Source organism: the organism of the source record quoted next, unplaced genomic scaffold, assembly GCF_019419815.1.
Source record: "Pyrus x bretschneideri cultivar Hongxiangsu unplaced genomic scaffold, Pyrus_bretschneideri_v1 Contig2, whole genome shotgun sequence".
Taxonomy (NCBI): Eukaryota; Viridiplantae; Streptophyta; class Magnoliopsida; order Rosales; family Rosaceae; genus Pyrus; species Pyrus x bretschneideri.
In genome coordinates this window covers 7,422,813-7,438,822 of record NW_025999501.1, presented here as the reverse complement: position 1 = coordinate 7,438,822, position 16,010 = coordinate 7,422,813, and the positions used below count along the sequence as shown (strand labels likewise).

Below are 16,010 nucleotides of genomic sequence, written 5' to 3'. Positions count from 1 at the left end.
AGAAACAAAAGGTGGTGTCATGGTCTTCCGCGGAAGCCGAATTCAAAGGCATGGCCCATGGAGTGTGTGAGATCCTTTGGCTACGAAAGTTGCTTTGGGGTCTCGGCTTTAAGCAAAAAGAGGCGAGGAATTTGCATTATGACAATAAGTCGGCAAGAGAAATAGTAGAGAATCCACTACAGCATGATATGACTAAGAATGTTAAGGTTGATCGACATTTTATTAAAGAGAAACTTGAGAAGAAGGTGGTGTCAATACCGTACGTAAGCTCGGAAGAATAGCTTGCAGATACTCTTACTCATGCTGTGTGTAGTAGAAGCTTCGATGACTCACTTATCAAGTTGGGCATGTGTGATATCTATGCACCAACTTGAGGGGACTTGCGTGAGTCAATATTTAAGGAAAAGGAATGTAAGTATTGTGTAAATATTAGAGTCATGTTTTAGGAAGGATATATTTGTGTGCCTTATTGTTTCCTTATGTAACAATGATTGTATGTACTTATATTGAGAATTATGGAATACATGGAAATGAAGCCATAAAATTCTATTGTATGTATCCTTCTTTCAAACGTACTCAAAAATCTCTCGTGTTCTCAGAAAAATTCAAATTGTTTATGAACTACACCTATATTTAGTCGTCCTTGACACGCATATAAAATCAGAGTGATTTTCATTCTAATTTAATCCTACATATCACATGGGCACGTAAGTCAATATATAATGAAATTGGGCCAAATTAGTTCAGTGAACTCGTATTGTTTTTTTTCATCCAACTCTTTATCTTTCTCCTCTTTGTTCTGGGGTTAGTCCTCCTTGTCCACAGCTGGGGCAACCCTTCATTCCGAATCCTTGGCAATCGAAACACCTAATAATTAAATACACAAGCATCAGAAACTGATTTGTTTAAGGTATTACATATAAATACATTCTTCTATGATTTCATGAAAAGTAAACTGAGTTTTATATTTTAAATCATGAAATAACTTACTTCCACCGCTCAAAAATATTTCCATTCTTCTTATTCCTTCCCGTCCCCTGAAAATTAAGGAAGGGTTAAAGGAGTTGAATTAATAGTTGCATACCTATCAAACAATACATGTTTTTTTCTTGTCAATAAACAATAAGGAAGATTTGGCACAAAATCGAACACAGTGGCTTTCTAGACTGCATACAATTGACCTCCATTAGTGGGATAAGGCTTTGTTGTTGTTTATTTGTTTGTATGTTTTGTCAATAAACAATAAATGCCAAAGTAACTTGGATTAAACCTAGGTAATTATCAGCTAGACGTGCAAATTCTAGTCAATTAGAGCATCTTCAATGTAAAGATGTAAAAAGTGAGGCCATAAATGATGTATTTATATCAGCTTTTTAGCTAAAATGGTCATTGAGAGTGGTATAATTCTCACTCTAGTTTTTAACAATGAAAATTAATAGAAATGGTCCTTGAGTTTGTCTACCGTAAATCATTTTAGTCATTCTGTGAAAAATATGTCAAGTGGAGGGGTTGGTTTGACAAAAATATCTTTAAAAAGATGGGCACATAGTTGTTCGCATGACAATTTAACGAGGATATTGATAGATTTTTTCTCGGAATGACCAAAATGATTTATAGTAGACAAACTCAAAGATTACTTCTATTGGTTTTTATTGTCAAGAATTAAAATAAAGAGTTACGTTAATCTCAAGAACCGTTTAGCTAAAAAAGCTTATATATATCTTCGGTATTATATTTGTTGAACTACTTTAAGGTGTAAAACTATTTTGCTTCTTAAGTGTAAACTCTCATAATTTTGAATATGCATTTTCTTGCAATAGTTTACCATCTCCTACTGGATGGGTGAAACCTCAACTGTATAACTTAATAAAATGCATGATTAAAAAATAATTATAAAATTTAAAAAAAAATGAAAAAAAGGTGAATATCAATGCAGAGGGTGAATACATGTCAAGTGAATTTAAGAGAGCATGCGCGTACCTTGCATCCCTGGCATTCGATTGCACCTTTACCTCCACAGCTTTCACACTTTTTCAAGAACTACATGTCAAAGGAATTAGAGTCCAACTAACACTTGCATAAATACATACTAATTAAGGTACTTAAATTCAAAGTTTAAAATACAAAATCAAGATCTAAACGATTAAAAAATACTATGTATTCTAGAGCACCATAGAATTTTCGTAAAAAAAAGCGGATGTATACCGAGTTGAGTGGAAATCCTCCAGATTTTGCAGCGAAAACTGCAACTGCCCTAGGCCTGTGCTGTATGCTTGTTTTCAGTAGGATTGGAGCAATCTGGTGAGGACTAATTGGTGGAAGTGCAGGTGGAGGAATGTTGGGAATCAGACTGAGAGTGGTACTAGTGTTGCAAGAGCAAGACATGGAGAGTTTGGTCATCATCTTCCTCAATTAATCCTGATCACACCAACAATATTATTTGAGATTATTCTTTCCACACTTATAAGTTGGAATGAGTGAACTACAAACAATTTCATCGCATCCACAAACTTTTATTTGTTAGGAGGGGTCCACTGCTTTCTGGCCTCTCACTCTGACTCTGGATATTGTCTGGAATCCGGATCCTCGATCGCTAGATTCTCTTTGTAAGGATTTTGGAAATCTATGAATAGTGTTCATGAATTGTACATCATACGGTCAGAAATCATTTTAAATATTATTGTTTAAAATTAAATACAAACAATACCTGACAAAAACTGACCGCACGATGTACGATAAACAGACACGATTCATAGATCTTCAGGATCCTCACCAAAAGAATCCGGAGAGGATCCTGTTGGTATTGTATGCCCCGTTGAAAGATAAATAGCTCATTTAAACCGTTTGCTTTGTCAAGATGTGAATTGCTACCCAACTATTGGTGGTGGAGTTTCCTACCATCCCGAGGATTTAGAACGTGCTTAGTTTGACCTTGCGTGAGGACAATCAATCATTCATCCGCTTTGATTCACTCTCCGTGCAACCAATCACTTTAATGCTTAAATTGTAGTACAATAAACATTACATTTTAAATGACTTCGATTAACCTGTGTGAGTTTATCTTACACTGTCAGTCCTAAGCTTAAATAAAGGAGGAGAGAGAGAGCATCAGATAATCGACCGCCAACACTCCGTTCTCACGTCAAATCCCTATGATTTTACAGCGTACATTCAGCTGTTAACATGTAGTAATACGCACTCTAAAATTTTCACTTGCAATTTGTTTTGATCATAAGGCTTTGGATGTAGAATAATTCAACAACAAAAACCAATTACAAAGGGGAGAGTTCGGCGGCTGACCTTAAAATCTAAACCAGAAGAGCAGATCGAGGAATTTGGAATTTTTGAGATTTAAAGAATGTTAGAATGGAATTAATTATGCCGAAAAGATTGAGTTTTGATCCCTGCAGTCTTAAAATGACGAGTACAGATGAATCAAAAACCGAAAGTATTTCAGACCGAAGAAAAAAGGAAAAAAAAAAAAAAAAAAAAACGATGGATGAAAAACCAGCAGCAGCAGAAAGTTCATCGAAACATACAAGAGGTCAAGCAGTAACTTGTGAATCCTAAAGACGGAAATGCCTGTAATTTGAACACACTGTATTTACATTTATATGCACAAAGTATAGCTCAACCTTGTCTGATGCTAGTAATATGTATACGGCAAGATTTAGTAAATAATGTTTGCCTCTTACACTTCATTTAGCTCTCTTCAAATCCTCTGCACCTTCTCTTCCCCAATTATCCACCTCGTCAACCAGCTCGGATCTTCAGCTAACAATTTACATGATGCAGGGATGCTCCCAAGATCACTACCAATTTGGTCGTATTCCTTGAGGGCTGCTTCCATCTCTACCTCAACATCAGCATCGTCGACAATGTTAATTGTTCCCATATGAAGAGCATTAGCATAGTGCTGCTCCATCTCACGATCATTTTTGAACGGCTCAATACCAGGGCCCTGCACGTTGAAAAGTTTCACAAAAGCATATTAAGGATATGAAACGTACCACATATGTGAGAAGAAAGGCGAAAAAGGACATGTCCTCAGGTCTCTCTAAGCTCGATATACAAGAGCGTCAAACTTCAACAAAATACCAGAGAACCATGCAAGCTTAAAAAAATTATATATTGCATTTGCAAGAGAGGTATCTTGGTAAAATGAATTATTACAACAGTATTTTAATTGGAAACCTGAGATTATAACAGATCACAGACGCAAATCCTAGACTCCTCACATGGGCCCCAAATCAAAACTCAAACTTAGACCCCAACCCCTTGATCTGTGAACCCCAACCCTAGACCGGCATCAAATCATACCCAGACCCGCATATCCATACAGTTCTGGACCCCCAGCCCAAACTTGGAGTCCTGCGCAGTCCAAGCCAAAACTTGGAACCCGAACTTTTGACTTGAATCCTAATCCCTACCTCAGACCTTGAACCTTGAGCAACAACCCCAAAGCCCCACGCGGAACCCCAAACCAAATATACCTAAACTCCACATGTAACCCTGCTTAACAGGTTAGCCAACAAACTCAAGTCCTTACAAATCGCATCACATTGAAATTCTTTGGTGCATCTCAATGCTTCAACCAAACAACAATAGAGAAATCAGGGAGTTAAATAGTTAACTGTTAATACATTCGTTATTGGGTTTTCTTTTGTTTCCTTTTAAGAAGAAAACTTCATTGAACTATGCCCAAAAGGCACACTCCTATGTACAATATACAAACCTATCCGTTAACTAAAATGTTAACCTACAGAAAAAGAAATTTATAATTATGTTTCTTCTACTTTGGGATACACTGATACCAGGAGATATTTAAAAATATATATAGAAGCAGAAGCATGGAAAAACACGGAATGTTAACAATCAGAAAGAAGCCTATTTTTCTGGTCAGAGAATGAACACAAAGAAAAGAAACAAGCACTTTCATTATTTTGCACAAATTTACATCAGATTTTAATTTTCAGAGGAGATACCAGACTGGTCCATGTTCGGAAATTTAGAGGTACCCTACCTGACATAACTCAGCATAGTGCTTGTATATCTCACTGTTTTCATCTTGATCACCTAGAAGCGTCCCACCGTACCACCCATTGGCTTCATCTACTGATGTCATTGAAAGGTACCTTGGAATTGCAGCAGAGAAAGACATGATCAACAGATACACTCCATAGGATACCCCAGAGGCTTTTTATACAATTTAAGTACGCCTACAGGTTACTGGAAAACATGGAGTAAAGAAATGAAACATTATAATTCAACAGATTTATCTGTGTCTGTATATATGTATTTATTTTGTCGATATAGATGATGATGCCAACAAGCTAGTAACATAGAATTCTAAATCAACTTAATTACCCAGATAATACTACTCTTATCAAAATTTCTTCGGGTTACTGTTTTATCACCCTTATTATGACCATTTCCCTATATATTTTTAGTATCAATCCTTAGCACCCAACTAACATTAGAGGTCACGGTATTAACAACAATGTATAAGCCGTCTACATGGAGATGCACAACACCTTCATGTTTCCACAGATACTTAAGATAATAAACCAGACAAATGGGAGGTTCTTCTCCTATGCCAACGTAAATGCATTTCCATATAGCATACCTCTGGAAGATATCCTCCTCACTATCATTGGCTTCAGAAGAAAGCCAATTTAAGTCACAAAAGCCATCAACCCCTGTCTCGTTACGGGATCCTCCATTACTGATTTCATGTGAAGTAACTTTTGGTGCAGAGCCACTTTCTTCATATTTTCTCTGGCCAAAAAGCCAATTTGGGCTTTTCAACTGTATTTCACTGAAAAATACAATTCCAATGTTCAGTAATTATAAAGAGAATTTGCCTTGGGTCCCAAGTGTACAGGATAACCAAAGACAGAGATGAATAATCAAATCACGAATAGGATGCTAAACAGAGGGATAAAAACAGCTTAGGTTGAATATAATTACGCTGCATCAGGTGCCACACTAGAATTTGCAGGACCACCACCTGGTCTTTGATCTGGTTCACTACAAAGTCTAACATCCCTTATTGAACTACACGTCCTTTCAATCAATTTATCAAAAGATGTCAACTTCATCCTCAAAAAGTCTTCTCTGCAAGCAGGAATAGGGGCAAGAGTGTTTCCCAATCCTCCTAAGTGCGTATCATTTCCTTGTGGACTGAAAGTTGAAAATCAAGAATCTTACCATAAAAATGGATGATTAAACTGAACCATTAACTTACAGAAGACTTGGGAAAACCGATTGAAATAGGTATTGTAAATGTACAACATGCATCCCTGCTTGTGTATGTTTGTGCAGAGACATGTGCAAAGAACATCAATTCCGTATACACAGAGATTTACCACACATCGAGGAGGTCATCAATTCCAGATACATGAAGATAGTAATCAGAATCCAGCTCCCAGAGAGCAGGTTTCCCGTCTTGTGGTTTGAAGTAACCCAAAAATCTGGTAAAACCCACAAAAAGATCAAAGTTTTAGAATTTTTTTTTTAAGAAAGCAAAATAGCGTATGATAATGTGCAACATAACATTGTAAATCAAATTACAACATAGTGAGATATGATATAATACAGTACAACATAATATGACATACTCCAATACAACATCGTTCCAAATGTAAAATAATACGACATAGAGTTACTAGCTCCTCAATACATTCAAAATTACATAACTATACAACTGCTACAACAACACAAGTGCCCCTATCCATAGATGCATCTATTTCTTAATGCAAAATGGATAAGCTATTGATCGGGAACAATTTCTATATTTTTATTTTATACGAATTGATGGAGATCGTAGTAGGTAATAAGCCTTATCTGTTACTAAAGGAAAGAACAGATTAGAAACTACAAGAGAGATGAAGCAAGTACAAATTTATGGCATCTTGCTTTTCACCATCAGTGTAAGCATTGCTGTAGTATCTCTTGATAGACTTCAGGAACTCTCTTGATTGGGTTGTGGCTTTCCACTTTCCCTGCCTCTCAGTAAATACCTGGAGTTCATGATAAGGAAAAGGCTTCAGGAAGACATATAAAGCTAAATACGGAAATTCGAAAACCATACACAGTTACACAGAGGCATATATACATACAGAAGGCATTAGTAACTGCTATAAGTAACCAATCTAGAACCATTACATCCAAAATCAAAACACTACAGCACAGGCACGAAAAATATTCCCACTTTTAAAGTGATTTTCTCCTAATCCTAAAAGGAGATCTAAGAACTCGAGATTGGTCACTTAGTTTAGTACTTACTAGAGCCTTATTCTTATCCATATAGATTAACGTATCTTCTCCCTCCACTTTAATATTTACTTGGACACAATGAGGGTGATCTGATAAAGACCTAAATTTAGTAGGGTTGTACTGCTCTTTTTGTTGCAGATTGCACTTCAAGAGTGGACTTCCTGAGTTCATATATTTGTTTTAGATTGCATCTTAAGGGTGAACTCCTGTTGAGAATGAATCCCACGTTGGTGAGAGGAGGGACCTTGCATGTGCTTATAAGTAGTTGGTCTACTCCCCATATTGCCAATTGGTTTTATGGTGAACCTCAACTTTCCTCAACTCCTTGTCCACTGTATGAATTATACTATTACTGTTTATGTCTTTATAAACTTCTCGAGAAAACCTTAAGTGAGAAGTTAACTTGAAGACCACACTGTTAACACCCACCATGCAATGTGGTGAAATGATCCGAACCATCTATTTTCAGGTTCCCTAATCAAAGATGATCCTCACACAATGACCGTCAAATTTAAACATTTTGACCATTTTGTTATCATGGGTCATCTCTATCAGAAGCATTGTATTCATCTTTTTATTTCACCACAATCATAACACTTTGGTTTGTGATGTGATTTTTTTTTTTTTTCAGTGGACATCTGATTAGAGTTATAGAGTTCTCTTTCTTTTTTAACTTTCAAGTTAGAATTATAGGGGTTGATCTATGACATCTAGCAACTGATAATATGCATACTCTAGCCCATGAATAAAATAAGAACATACAGTGTTGTGAGCTGCAGAGCCACCATACTGCTGCGCAAGGGCATCTCCCATGCTCTGGTACATATCCATGAGAGCTGCAGCAATAGTGCTATCAGGATCCACTTTGGGCAGATTTGTCAAACCCATTGCATGAAGTTGTCGGCCTAAAGCTGCAAGGCCATACGCATACTGGGCGACATTTGTACGATCCAAACAATCAATACAATTCGTGCGCAGAACGCCACTTTGAAAATGGGGTGGTTCACCGCTAAAATTATCAATTTTCTTCTGTTGACTAATATCAGACTCCCTGTCCCCAGAGTTGGATCTCAGATCTCTAAGAGAAGCTTCCCTGAAAGAAAAGGAAGTCTGATTTAAATGAAATACTAGTTCAGTCTAATACCAGTGTTAATTAGCGAGCAAAACAATATCGGTTTGAATCGAAAATTTGGCGCTCATGTGCACCATAGCACCTAATTTCTGTATATCAAACCCTAGATGGAATGACCAACTGAGCTGTAGAACTGAACCAGCACCAATTGGGTTATATCAAGATCTCTGCTGGTCATGGGGGACTGGCATAGGAGATAAAAATGTAGGAAATTCAGATAACCAGACAATGACTGGATTGCCAACATGCTAGTTCCGATGCAACACACTAGGATGTGTTCGGGAGTGCTTTGAACAGTGCCACAAGTGCTTCTTAAGTGTCTGATTTAAATATAAACAATAGGAAGATTTCCGATTCATGGCTTTGTCAGAACAGCCCCCCCCCCCCCGGGGAGTGAATTCTTTTCCGCAGGGATTTTGGGATATAGATACTGTAAAAGCCAACTCATGTTTCCACTCAATTTTCATTACGAAGATGTATTATGTCAGGGCACGATTGGGTGGTGGTTCCTCTCTTTTCTCACATCCTGGTGCTGGCTGTAGCCATGGGAGGTTGTACACTTCGATTTTGAGAAGCATTTTACTGCTTCTTCCAGAAGAACTTTATAAGTTTTCTATGGAAGCAATCCCAAGAAAATATGCATGATGCACTTGAGTTTTTCAAATGCTTCTAAATTTCTAATAAAGCAGTACAAACAAAAGTACAGTACTTCATACAGAAGTGCTCCCAACCAAACCCTATAAGTAAGAAGTTCGCAGTAAAGCATGATTGTGTTTCATCAATGGGACATCTGGCACTCGTCTGCCTCCTAGAATTTATACAATGCAAATTCATTCAAAGATAACAATCTAAGTGCAACGGAGATCTGGAATAAATCTCTGAGAATAGAGTACGGAAATCACTGAACCAGCAAAAAAGTGGGTTATAGGATACCAATATTTATAATTATACATTGCTCGCTGGAGAACCAGCATAAAAGAATTGGAAAAGTGGTGTAACTTAAAAATATCGCATGCATGAACTGTAACATGTCACCACAAATGTGCATGGAAATCAGAATAGGATATAACGTACAACTAGTGTTAAAACTTTCCTTTTATTTTCCCAATAAAAAAGGACTGATTCATATCTATGATGACTCCATAACATTTGCAAAAACTAAGCAACCAACATAAAAATTGCACACCTTCCCGTGCTTGTCCGGCTTATTTGATTGGGCCTCCGTTTAACAACCCTAGGTTTACCACTGTAGTAAAAACCAGTCAAGTCAAGCGCCTCACTTGCCACAGCACCCAAAACTGCTAAAACATTGGCAGACTTGCTTTGGAAGCAGAAAGATAGAGATCGGTTAGACAGAAGAAAACAAATATAAACACAAGCAGTTAGAGATGATTATATCAAAAGCATTGCAGAGTTATCTATTGGTAAATAAGTACACGTCTTAGCAAGATGAGAAAGTGGGAGCAAAATGATGTATACCTATGTGAATGATATATACATATATAAATCTGTGAGCCTATGAAACAGAATTAGTCATTCAATGTAGATATGGAGTATCAGATACCAATATGGCCTGATGTGTATCAAATGCTCCATATGAATCAATACAATTTCGTAAAGAATTTCTAGGTCTCGACAAAAACCTCACTCCCCCACGATACTATGTGTACGTCTTATTTCAATTGCGCGGGACTCCTATAATTGTTCATGTAAAGGAAAAGGAATTTTGGTTCAATTGTGCTTACTAGATTTTAAACAAAAAAAAATGGGGATATGCTTTTCATACTTTTATGGCTGCAACCAACCATTAGAGAAGTGAAAAAACAAAAACATAGAACTAGCCTGCACCACACCAGATAGGGATGTTGTTTACCCTACTCTTATCTTAGCCTGCACAACACCACAAAAGAAAACTTATATGATACAGCATGGTTTTTATTCTCCTATTTTTATCCTAGTTTTATGGAGACTTTTTGTATCGTATTTAATCATGTATCCTATATCTATCTGTGCATCATAGGTGTGCGTGTGTGTCTGTGTCCACTCCGCCAAAAAAAAAAAAAAGTAAAACAAAAAACAAAAGGAAAATGAAAACTCAACTGGTTACCTTTTTGCAAACTTGTGAAAGTCCCAGTGAATAAACTTAAGATGGTTTTCTTCCGAAAATATTTGATTCAAGTACCCAACTGCACTTGCAAACTCGCGCCTCAGCATCATTTCTCGAGGCCTTTTTTCGACAGTCTACAGTAAAATTGTACGAGACACATGAAATGAAAAATAAGAAGAAAAAATTTGCATGATAGGCAACTGATAAATATAGCTTAACTCGTAATTCCAACAAAATATTTATCTCTATGTATATATGTATCTTGAATAGGCTGTAACTCAAATAGTGTTTAAAAAGATTTCAGCACCAAAAATATTTTAACCAATTAACATCCACGTAAGCACAATCTCCCTATGACACAAACACACACACACATGGGTAGAAAACTCAACCACTGTAGATCAGAAGCACAAATAAATCTTCAACTTATACTGAACGTCAGGCAGATGCGAGAAACAAGAGATGTATTTAATATTCACTATTGCGCCATGACAGTACACCAAGCTGATATGATCCTCAAATAGCTACAACTCATTCTACAACCTCACTTGCAGCCAACAAAAGTAATATGGAGGGCAATGTATTAGCAAAGTTTCAACTCATTCTCTAAATAACCGAATTTATCAAATAGAGTATCTACTATGTGGCGATAGCTATCACATAATTATTTGCACCTGCAAAATAGATGCACATTAAATTACTGTTTCTCGCCTACAACAGGTTGACTTATAAAACCTTGCTTTAAACTATTAAGCAGAACTCCTGCATCATTGTCAAAATTTTCTAGTTTTGCATTCTGTCTTACTAGTAATTTTTTAAAGTTATCCTAAGTTGGCTGAAAAAATTGCACATGTTGTCTTTATTAAATATCCAATAACCAGTTAGCTCTAGGTCTAATGGTATTTCCCTTCCCAATGTTGGAAGAGGTACAACATTAATTATGATCTGAATGCACATTTATCAATAACCCCTCCCTCATTTACTTAAAACAAAAACAAGAAGAAGAGAAGAGTTATTGGTCATCCAACACATAAAAACGTTGTCCAATAACATGCAGTAATAGTAACGACTAACAATATGAGATTATGTTTTTATTGCCAGCAGCTATTAAGAAGCCATATAGAAATAAACAAACCTTGATCAAATTAAGCACAATAACTGGGTTGCCATATCTCCTTGCCAGGTCTTCAAAATGTAATTTGGTAGCCTGATATGTGGGGTCATATCTCTGTACTAAAGCCAGAATAATAACATGCAAAAAATGATTAATTCCAATGAAGCCTTGTAAACGATGCATGTGACGTGTAGCATATGATTCAAATGAAACTAATATGCATCAAATAGTGTTCTTACATATAATATCAGGCTTAGGACTAAATCTTGAAGCTTCTTGTGACCAGAAAAGGGGAATCGAGCCACGCATCTGGACAACAGAACTCATTTTTCCTTTGCATGATCCAGCTTCTTCGTCGAGGATTATCTGCTCTGTCTCAACATCATTTGCAACCCTTCCCCTATCATTCACTCCCCTTTTCAAGTAACTGTAACCCAATTGAAAACATGATTAAAATATTGACATGTTATACAACAAGAATTTTCTGCATATCAAAACATTATCAAAGCTAATACCAGTGAAATTTCACCCTCAAAACATAAAACTTAAATTTTTTTTTTTTTAAATTAAAAAAAAAGAAAAAAAACGTATGGTCGTAAAAATTTGACTTTTGTTTTTACATGCCATATGGACAGCTTTGTCAATAATTAGGAGAAATGAAGATGGTGCTAACGTGATATTCAAACTACAACATACCGTGTTCCTGCAAAATGCCGAGAGCGTCTAGAGACCAGAGAAACACTGAAGTCCCTACCAAAGATTGATAGCCTAATCTGCCATCATCAAGTAAACTAAACTTCATCCAGATATTTAACACATATTCTGTTAACAAGTTTTTCTTTTCAAAAGAGACAAGTTTATCTAGAAAAAAAAACAAAAGGAAAGATGAGAAACATGGGTGACCTGTGCATCAGACACCTAAAGCATCCGTCAAAAGACCAAAACTCATAAATCCCTCAGCACAAGGTAATACATAGGTAGCATGAGAAGTAAATACATACGGTATAAGTTCACCAAAATGAATAGACAGGATATGAGCAAATTTTATTAGTAAAAAATGTAGGGTACATCTAAAGCAATGTCGTTTTTGGCTGGCTAAACTGTCTATGGGTTCTGCACCAAAACAATCTCATTACCATGCACATACAGTGAGAAAGAGAGAGAGTTTCATACCTGCTTAAAATGCCCATGCACTAATGCTATTGTCCAGATTGTGTTATTGCACCTTGATCGAATAGCTTGTGTTAGAAAGGCATTCCATACAAATATATTATCATATGGCATCCTTTCTTCACCCATTGATAACACATTTTTTTGCAAGCTCTGCATTATAGGATACGTATAACTATAGAAAAAATCTTTGGTCAAATCAACACTGGATAGAAGCTTCTTGTACCTACAGTTACAGGACAAAAATATAAGCAATAATCTATAGAAGTTGAATTACGAAATATATTAGTTGGTTATCATGCAGTTGAGAAAAATTAAGCCTGCAGAGTACCATTACTGTACATTTTGTCGTTTTAAATATGAAACACCACCTACTGATTAGATAATGGAACACCCCTTTAAGCCCATCCAAAAGTGGGATATTAAGTAAAAAAGAATTATATGCATCTTCAAACGATCACAGATTAACTGCATAGTTCTTACGTTAAAGATATCCACAGGATATGGCATTTGCTTCGCCAGTCACTTTCAAACATCACATTCACACCCTTCTCCATTTACTATCCTAAGTAACCAACCCCTTCCCAATCCAACTTCCACGTAGTCACTACGGGAAGTTGTGAATGAAACCATTAGCAGTGTCATTAATGAACAGTATATTTGTGCAACCATCACTTTATCCAGCTAAGCAAAAAAGGTAAACCCCCAAAGTAAATTATATCTCCTCTAACAGGACAGCAGTAATTATAAATCAGGGTTTATGTGTTTTATGTGTTTTATGTGTTGAGGAACACTGGTGTAATAAATTAAGTGACCCCATAGAACTTTGAAGCAAAATTTTACAATGACGGGACCCTTGGTGTGTATACTCACCCTTTCTGTCCCTGAGCTTAAAACACTACCCATCTCCTAGACACATACCAAAAAGGGTTTTACACTGAAAGCTTCGCTTTCTATCTTATTCTTTCGGGTATTCTTTCTGGCCTATTGTTTCCATACAAGCCCGATGTATGAGACCAATGGTGAGAGACCATGTCGATTATACAAATACATAACCCAGTGACCGTAAATCTCTAAGCAAATCAATTATATCTCTGCCACGTTTATGCTATCATTTAACAGTCCAGACAACAAAGAAACATGAAAACAAGGGAGAAAATTACCGCAACTCGGTCTTAGAATGAGCAATATCGGTTTGAATCGAGACGTGCGGAATAGTAATCAACTGGCTCTCATCAATGCTATAAATCGCATGACCACATATACTTCCTATTTGGCGACGCTTGGTGACCAAAATCAAGTAATACGATTCCAGAAACTTAATGCAACCTAGCAAAACACCAAAACCCCATACAAATAGTAAACACAAAACACACAAGTAGGTAGTTCGTCAATCTCTCCAAGTACCCATTAAGGTCTAAGACACTGACCGGCGATCCCATAAACCTTGGCCACAAAAGTAAGGCCTCCGGTGGCGCGATTGCCCTCGGCGATTCGCTGAAGCAGACTCTTGATCTCCTGCGGCGAGTACACGACGGGGTCTTCGCTGATATTCAAATCGTCGGGCTCCGATCGGTCGATTTTCAAGACCCGGAAGAACCGCTTGTTCCGATCGCTTCCGATCAAGTAAAATCGCTGGAATTGGAAGCGTCAATTGGAGGAGAATGAAGAATTGGATTAAATTGGTGAGAGATAGTGAAGAATTGGTTACCTGTCTGGTCTCGTAAAGCTTGAACTTTTCGAGGGAGTAGGAGTTGGGGTCGGCGTCGAAGTCGTTGGAGGGGTGGACTTTGGCGGAGGAACGGACGTATTGGGGGATATTGGGCTTCGACTTGTCAGGTTTCGCCATTTCTGCACTGCGGATGGAGGGAACGAAGAACTATATTCAGAGGAGAATGGAAATTGCCTGTTTTATATATATAACTTCAAACTTGTACCTGCTCCGGCGCGCCTTTTTTTTTTTTCTTTTTTTTTTTTTCCGGTGATTTGTTGTTGTTGCTCTCGTAAGTCGTAAGTACGCGTATAATACACATACGTACAAAAAAAAAAAAAGTTTAATTCACGTTTAAGACCGTTATGTCAAATACGTCAAACAAAATAGCAAGTGAGTGAGTGGAGACAAATTCTAAGCACGTATTTAGGTTAAAATACATTATTGTGTTCTTCAATGTAGGTATCATATATAATGTGACAGGTTAAATCTTGCTTTTTAGTTATCTTTTTTTACGACAAACAAAAATATAATCAAATTAAATGTCGATTAACGTGCTTGTTTTTTATTGGTGATACATCATTTGGTTTTGAAAAATTTGATCTCCCTAACATTTATATTCAATTAGTCACACCAATCATCAAATAAAAATTTGATATATCATATTTGACAATCTTCTTTAAAGACGTTCTAACGTATGCAACATTTTTATACATTTTTCAGCAAGACCAAAAATCCATTTTTCCACATGTATTTTTAATATAGGGCTAAAACATTTTACACTCTAAGTTTGGGATAATTTTTAGAATGGACACGAGTTTTCTATTTCTCATATTACACCCGTACTTGAGTTGTGTTAATTTGTGCCTTCAGTCGAATTGATTTGATTGTGTAGATAATTCTAAAATAATGATACGGTAAGTGTAGGACCCTTATATATACGCTTAACATGTACAGAAACTCGTTAATTTAATGGAGGACTAAATATTTAAAGAAAATAAACTTAATACTCTGAACAAATAACTTTTAAATAAAGGCCGAGTTTTGATAGATAAAGCAACCAAGTTATTGCCGGCCGATTATGAAGCTTAACAAAATCCCCTTCCCCCCAATATTGTTGTGTAAAAAGAAAAAATAACAATAATGAACTCGTTTGGATGTATTTTGAAAATAACTGAATGAGTTTTTGGTGAAAATATTTTTAAAACCATTCTTTAGTAAAGATGTAAATAAATCTTGAAAAAAACACTTAAAATGCTTCCAGGAAGAAACACATAACTAGTGCTTCTTCTAGAAAGCACTTTAAATGCTTTTGGAACCCAAAAACATATTCTCTAAAAGTGATTTCAGTCATTTTAAAAGCACATCCAAACGAGCTCAATATTGTTAGCAACATTTCATTTATCAGCTGCAAAATGTTCAGTTACACGTGCACATGCTGGAGGGACATATATAGACATTGTAAATACCATCAGAAACGCTACTTGATGGGAAACCA

General features: G+C 36.4%; 2 protein-coding genes across 3 annotated transcripts; both read right to left on the bottom strand.

The window, feature by feature from the left end:
• Positions 1-521: 521 nt before the first annotated feature.
• LOC103962343 (protein PHOTOSYSTEM I ASSEMBLY 2, chloroplastic) lies at positions 522-2,479 on the bottom strand. 2 transcript variants are annotated; one of them, XM_048583133.1, is made up of 4 exons: positions 2,206-2,479; positions 1,981-2,028; positions 991-1,037; positions 522-867 (listed from the first exon to the last, which is right to left on the bottom strand). In XM_048583133.1, exons 1-4 carry the CDS (start codon positions 2,401-2,403, stop codon positions 780-782), a joined length of 381 nt encoding a protein of 126 aa, XP_048439090.1. In that variant the 5' UTR covers positions 2,404-2,479; the 3' UTR covers positions 522-779. The 2 variants fall into 2 exon arrangements, with proteins under 2 accessions (XP_048439090.1, XP_009373318.3); XM_009375043.3 differs by having other exon boundaries at positions 1,981-2,040; positions 2,206-2,473.
• A 1,021-nt stretch (positions 2,480-3,500) lies between these two features.
• Positions 3,501-14,779, bottom strand: LOC103962281 (phosphatidylinositol-3-phosphatase SAC1-like). Its single transcript, XM_009374968.3, has 16 exons — positions 14,513-14,779; positions 14,232-14,436; positions 13,965-14,130; positions 12,805-13,027; positions 12,328-12,404; positions 11,871-12,058; positions 11,653-11,750; positions 10,518-10,651; positions 9,597-9,731; positions 8,041-8,371; positions 6,901-7,022; positions 6,369-6,473; positions 5,971-6,183; positions 5,627-5,818; positions 5,024-5,135; positions 3,501-3,961 (listed from the first exon to the last, which is right to left on the bottom strand). Exons 1-16 carry the CDS (start codon positions 14,648-14,650, stop codon positions 3,713-3,715), a joined length of 2,688 nt encoding a protein of 895 aa, XP_009373243.1. The 5' UTR covers positions 14,651-14,779; the 3' UTR covers positions 3,501-3,712.
• Positions 14,780-16,010: the final 1,231 nt, after the last annotated feature.

What these genes read in the sequence shown, in the direction of transcription:
- LOC103962343 (XM_009375043.3), bottom strand. Translation starts at nt 2,403, where the DNA reads ATGATGACCAAACTCTCCATGTCTTGCTCTTGCAACACTAGTACCACT. An exon ending in GAGGATTTCCACTCAACTCG is followed by an intron (nt 2,041 to 2,205) that starts GTATACATCCGC and finishes TTTGACATGTAG; the next exon opens with TTCTTGAAAAAGTGTGAAAG. An exon ending in TCGAATGCCAGGGATGCAAG is followed by an intron (nt 1,038 to 1,980) that starts GTACGCGCATGC and finishes CTTAATTTTCAG; the next exon opens with GGGACGGGAAGGAATAAGAA.
- LOC103962281 (XM_009374968.3), bottom strand. Translation starts at nt 14,650, where the DNA reads ATGGCGAAACCTGACAAGTCGAAGCCCAATATCCCCCAATACGTCCGT. An exon ending in CAAGGTTTATGGGATCGCCG is followed by an intron (nt 14,131 to 14,231) that starts GTCAGTGTCTTA and finishes GTGTTTTGCTAG; the next exon opens with GTTGCATTAAGTTTCTGGAA. An exon ending in GCTCTGCAGCTCACAACACT is followed by an intron (nt 7,023 to 8,040) that starts GTATGTTCTTAT and finishes CATGAACTCCAG; the next exon opens with GTATTTACTGAGAGGCAGGG.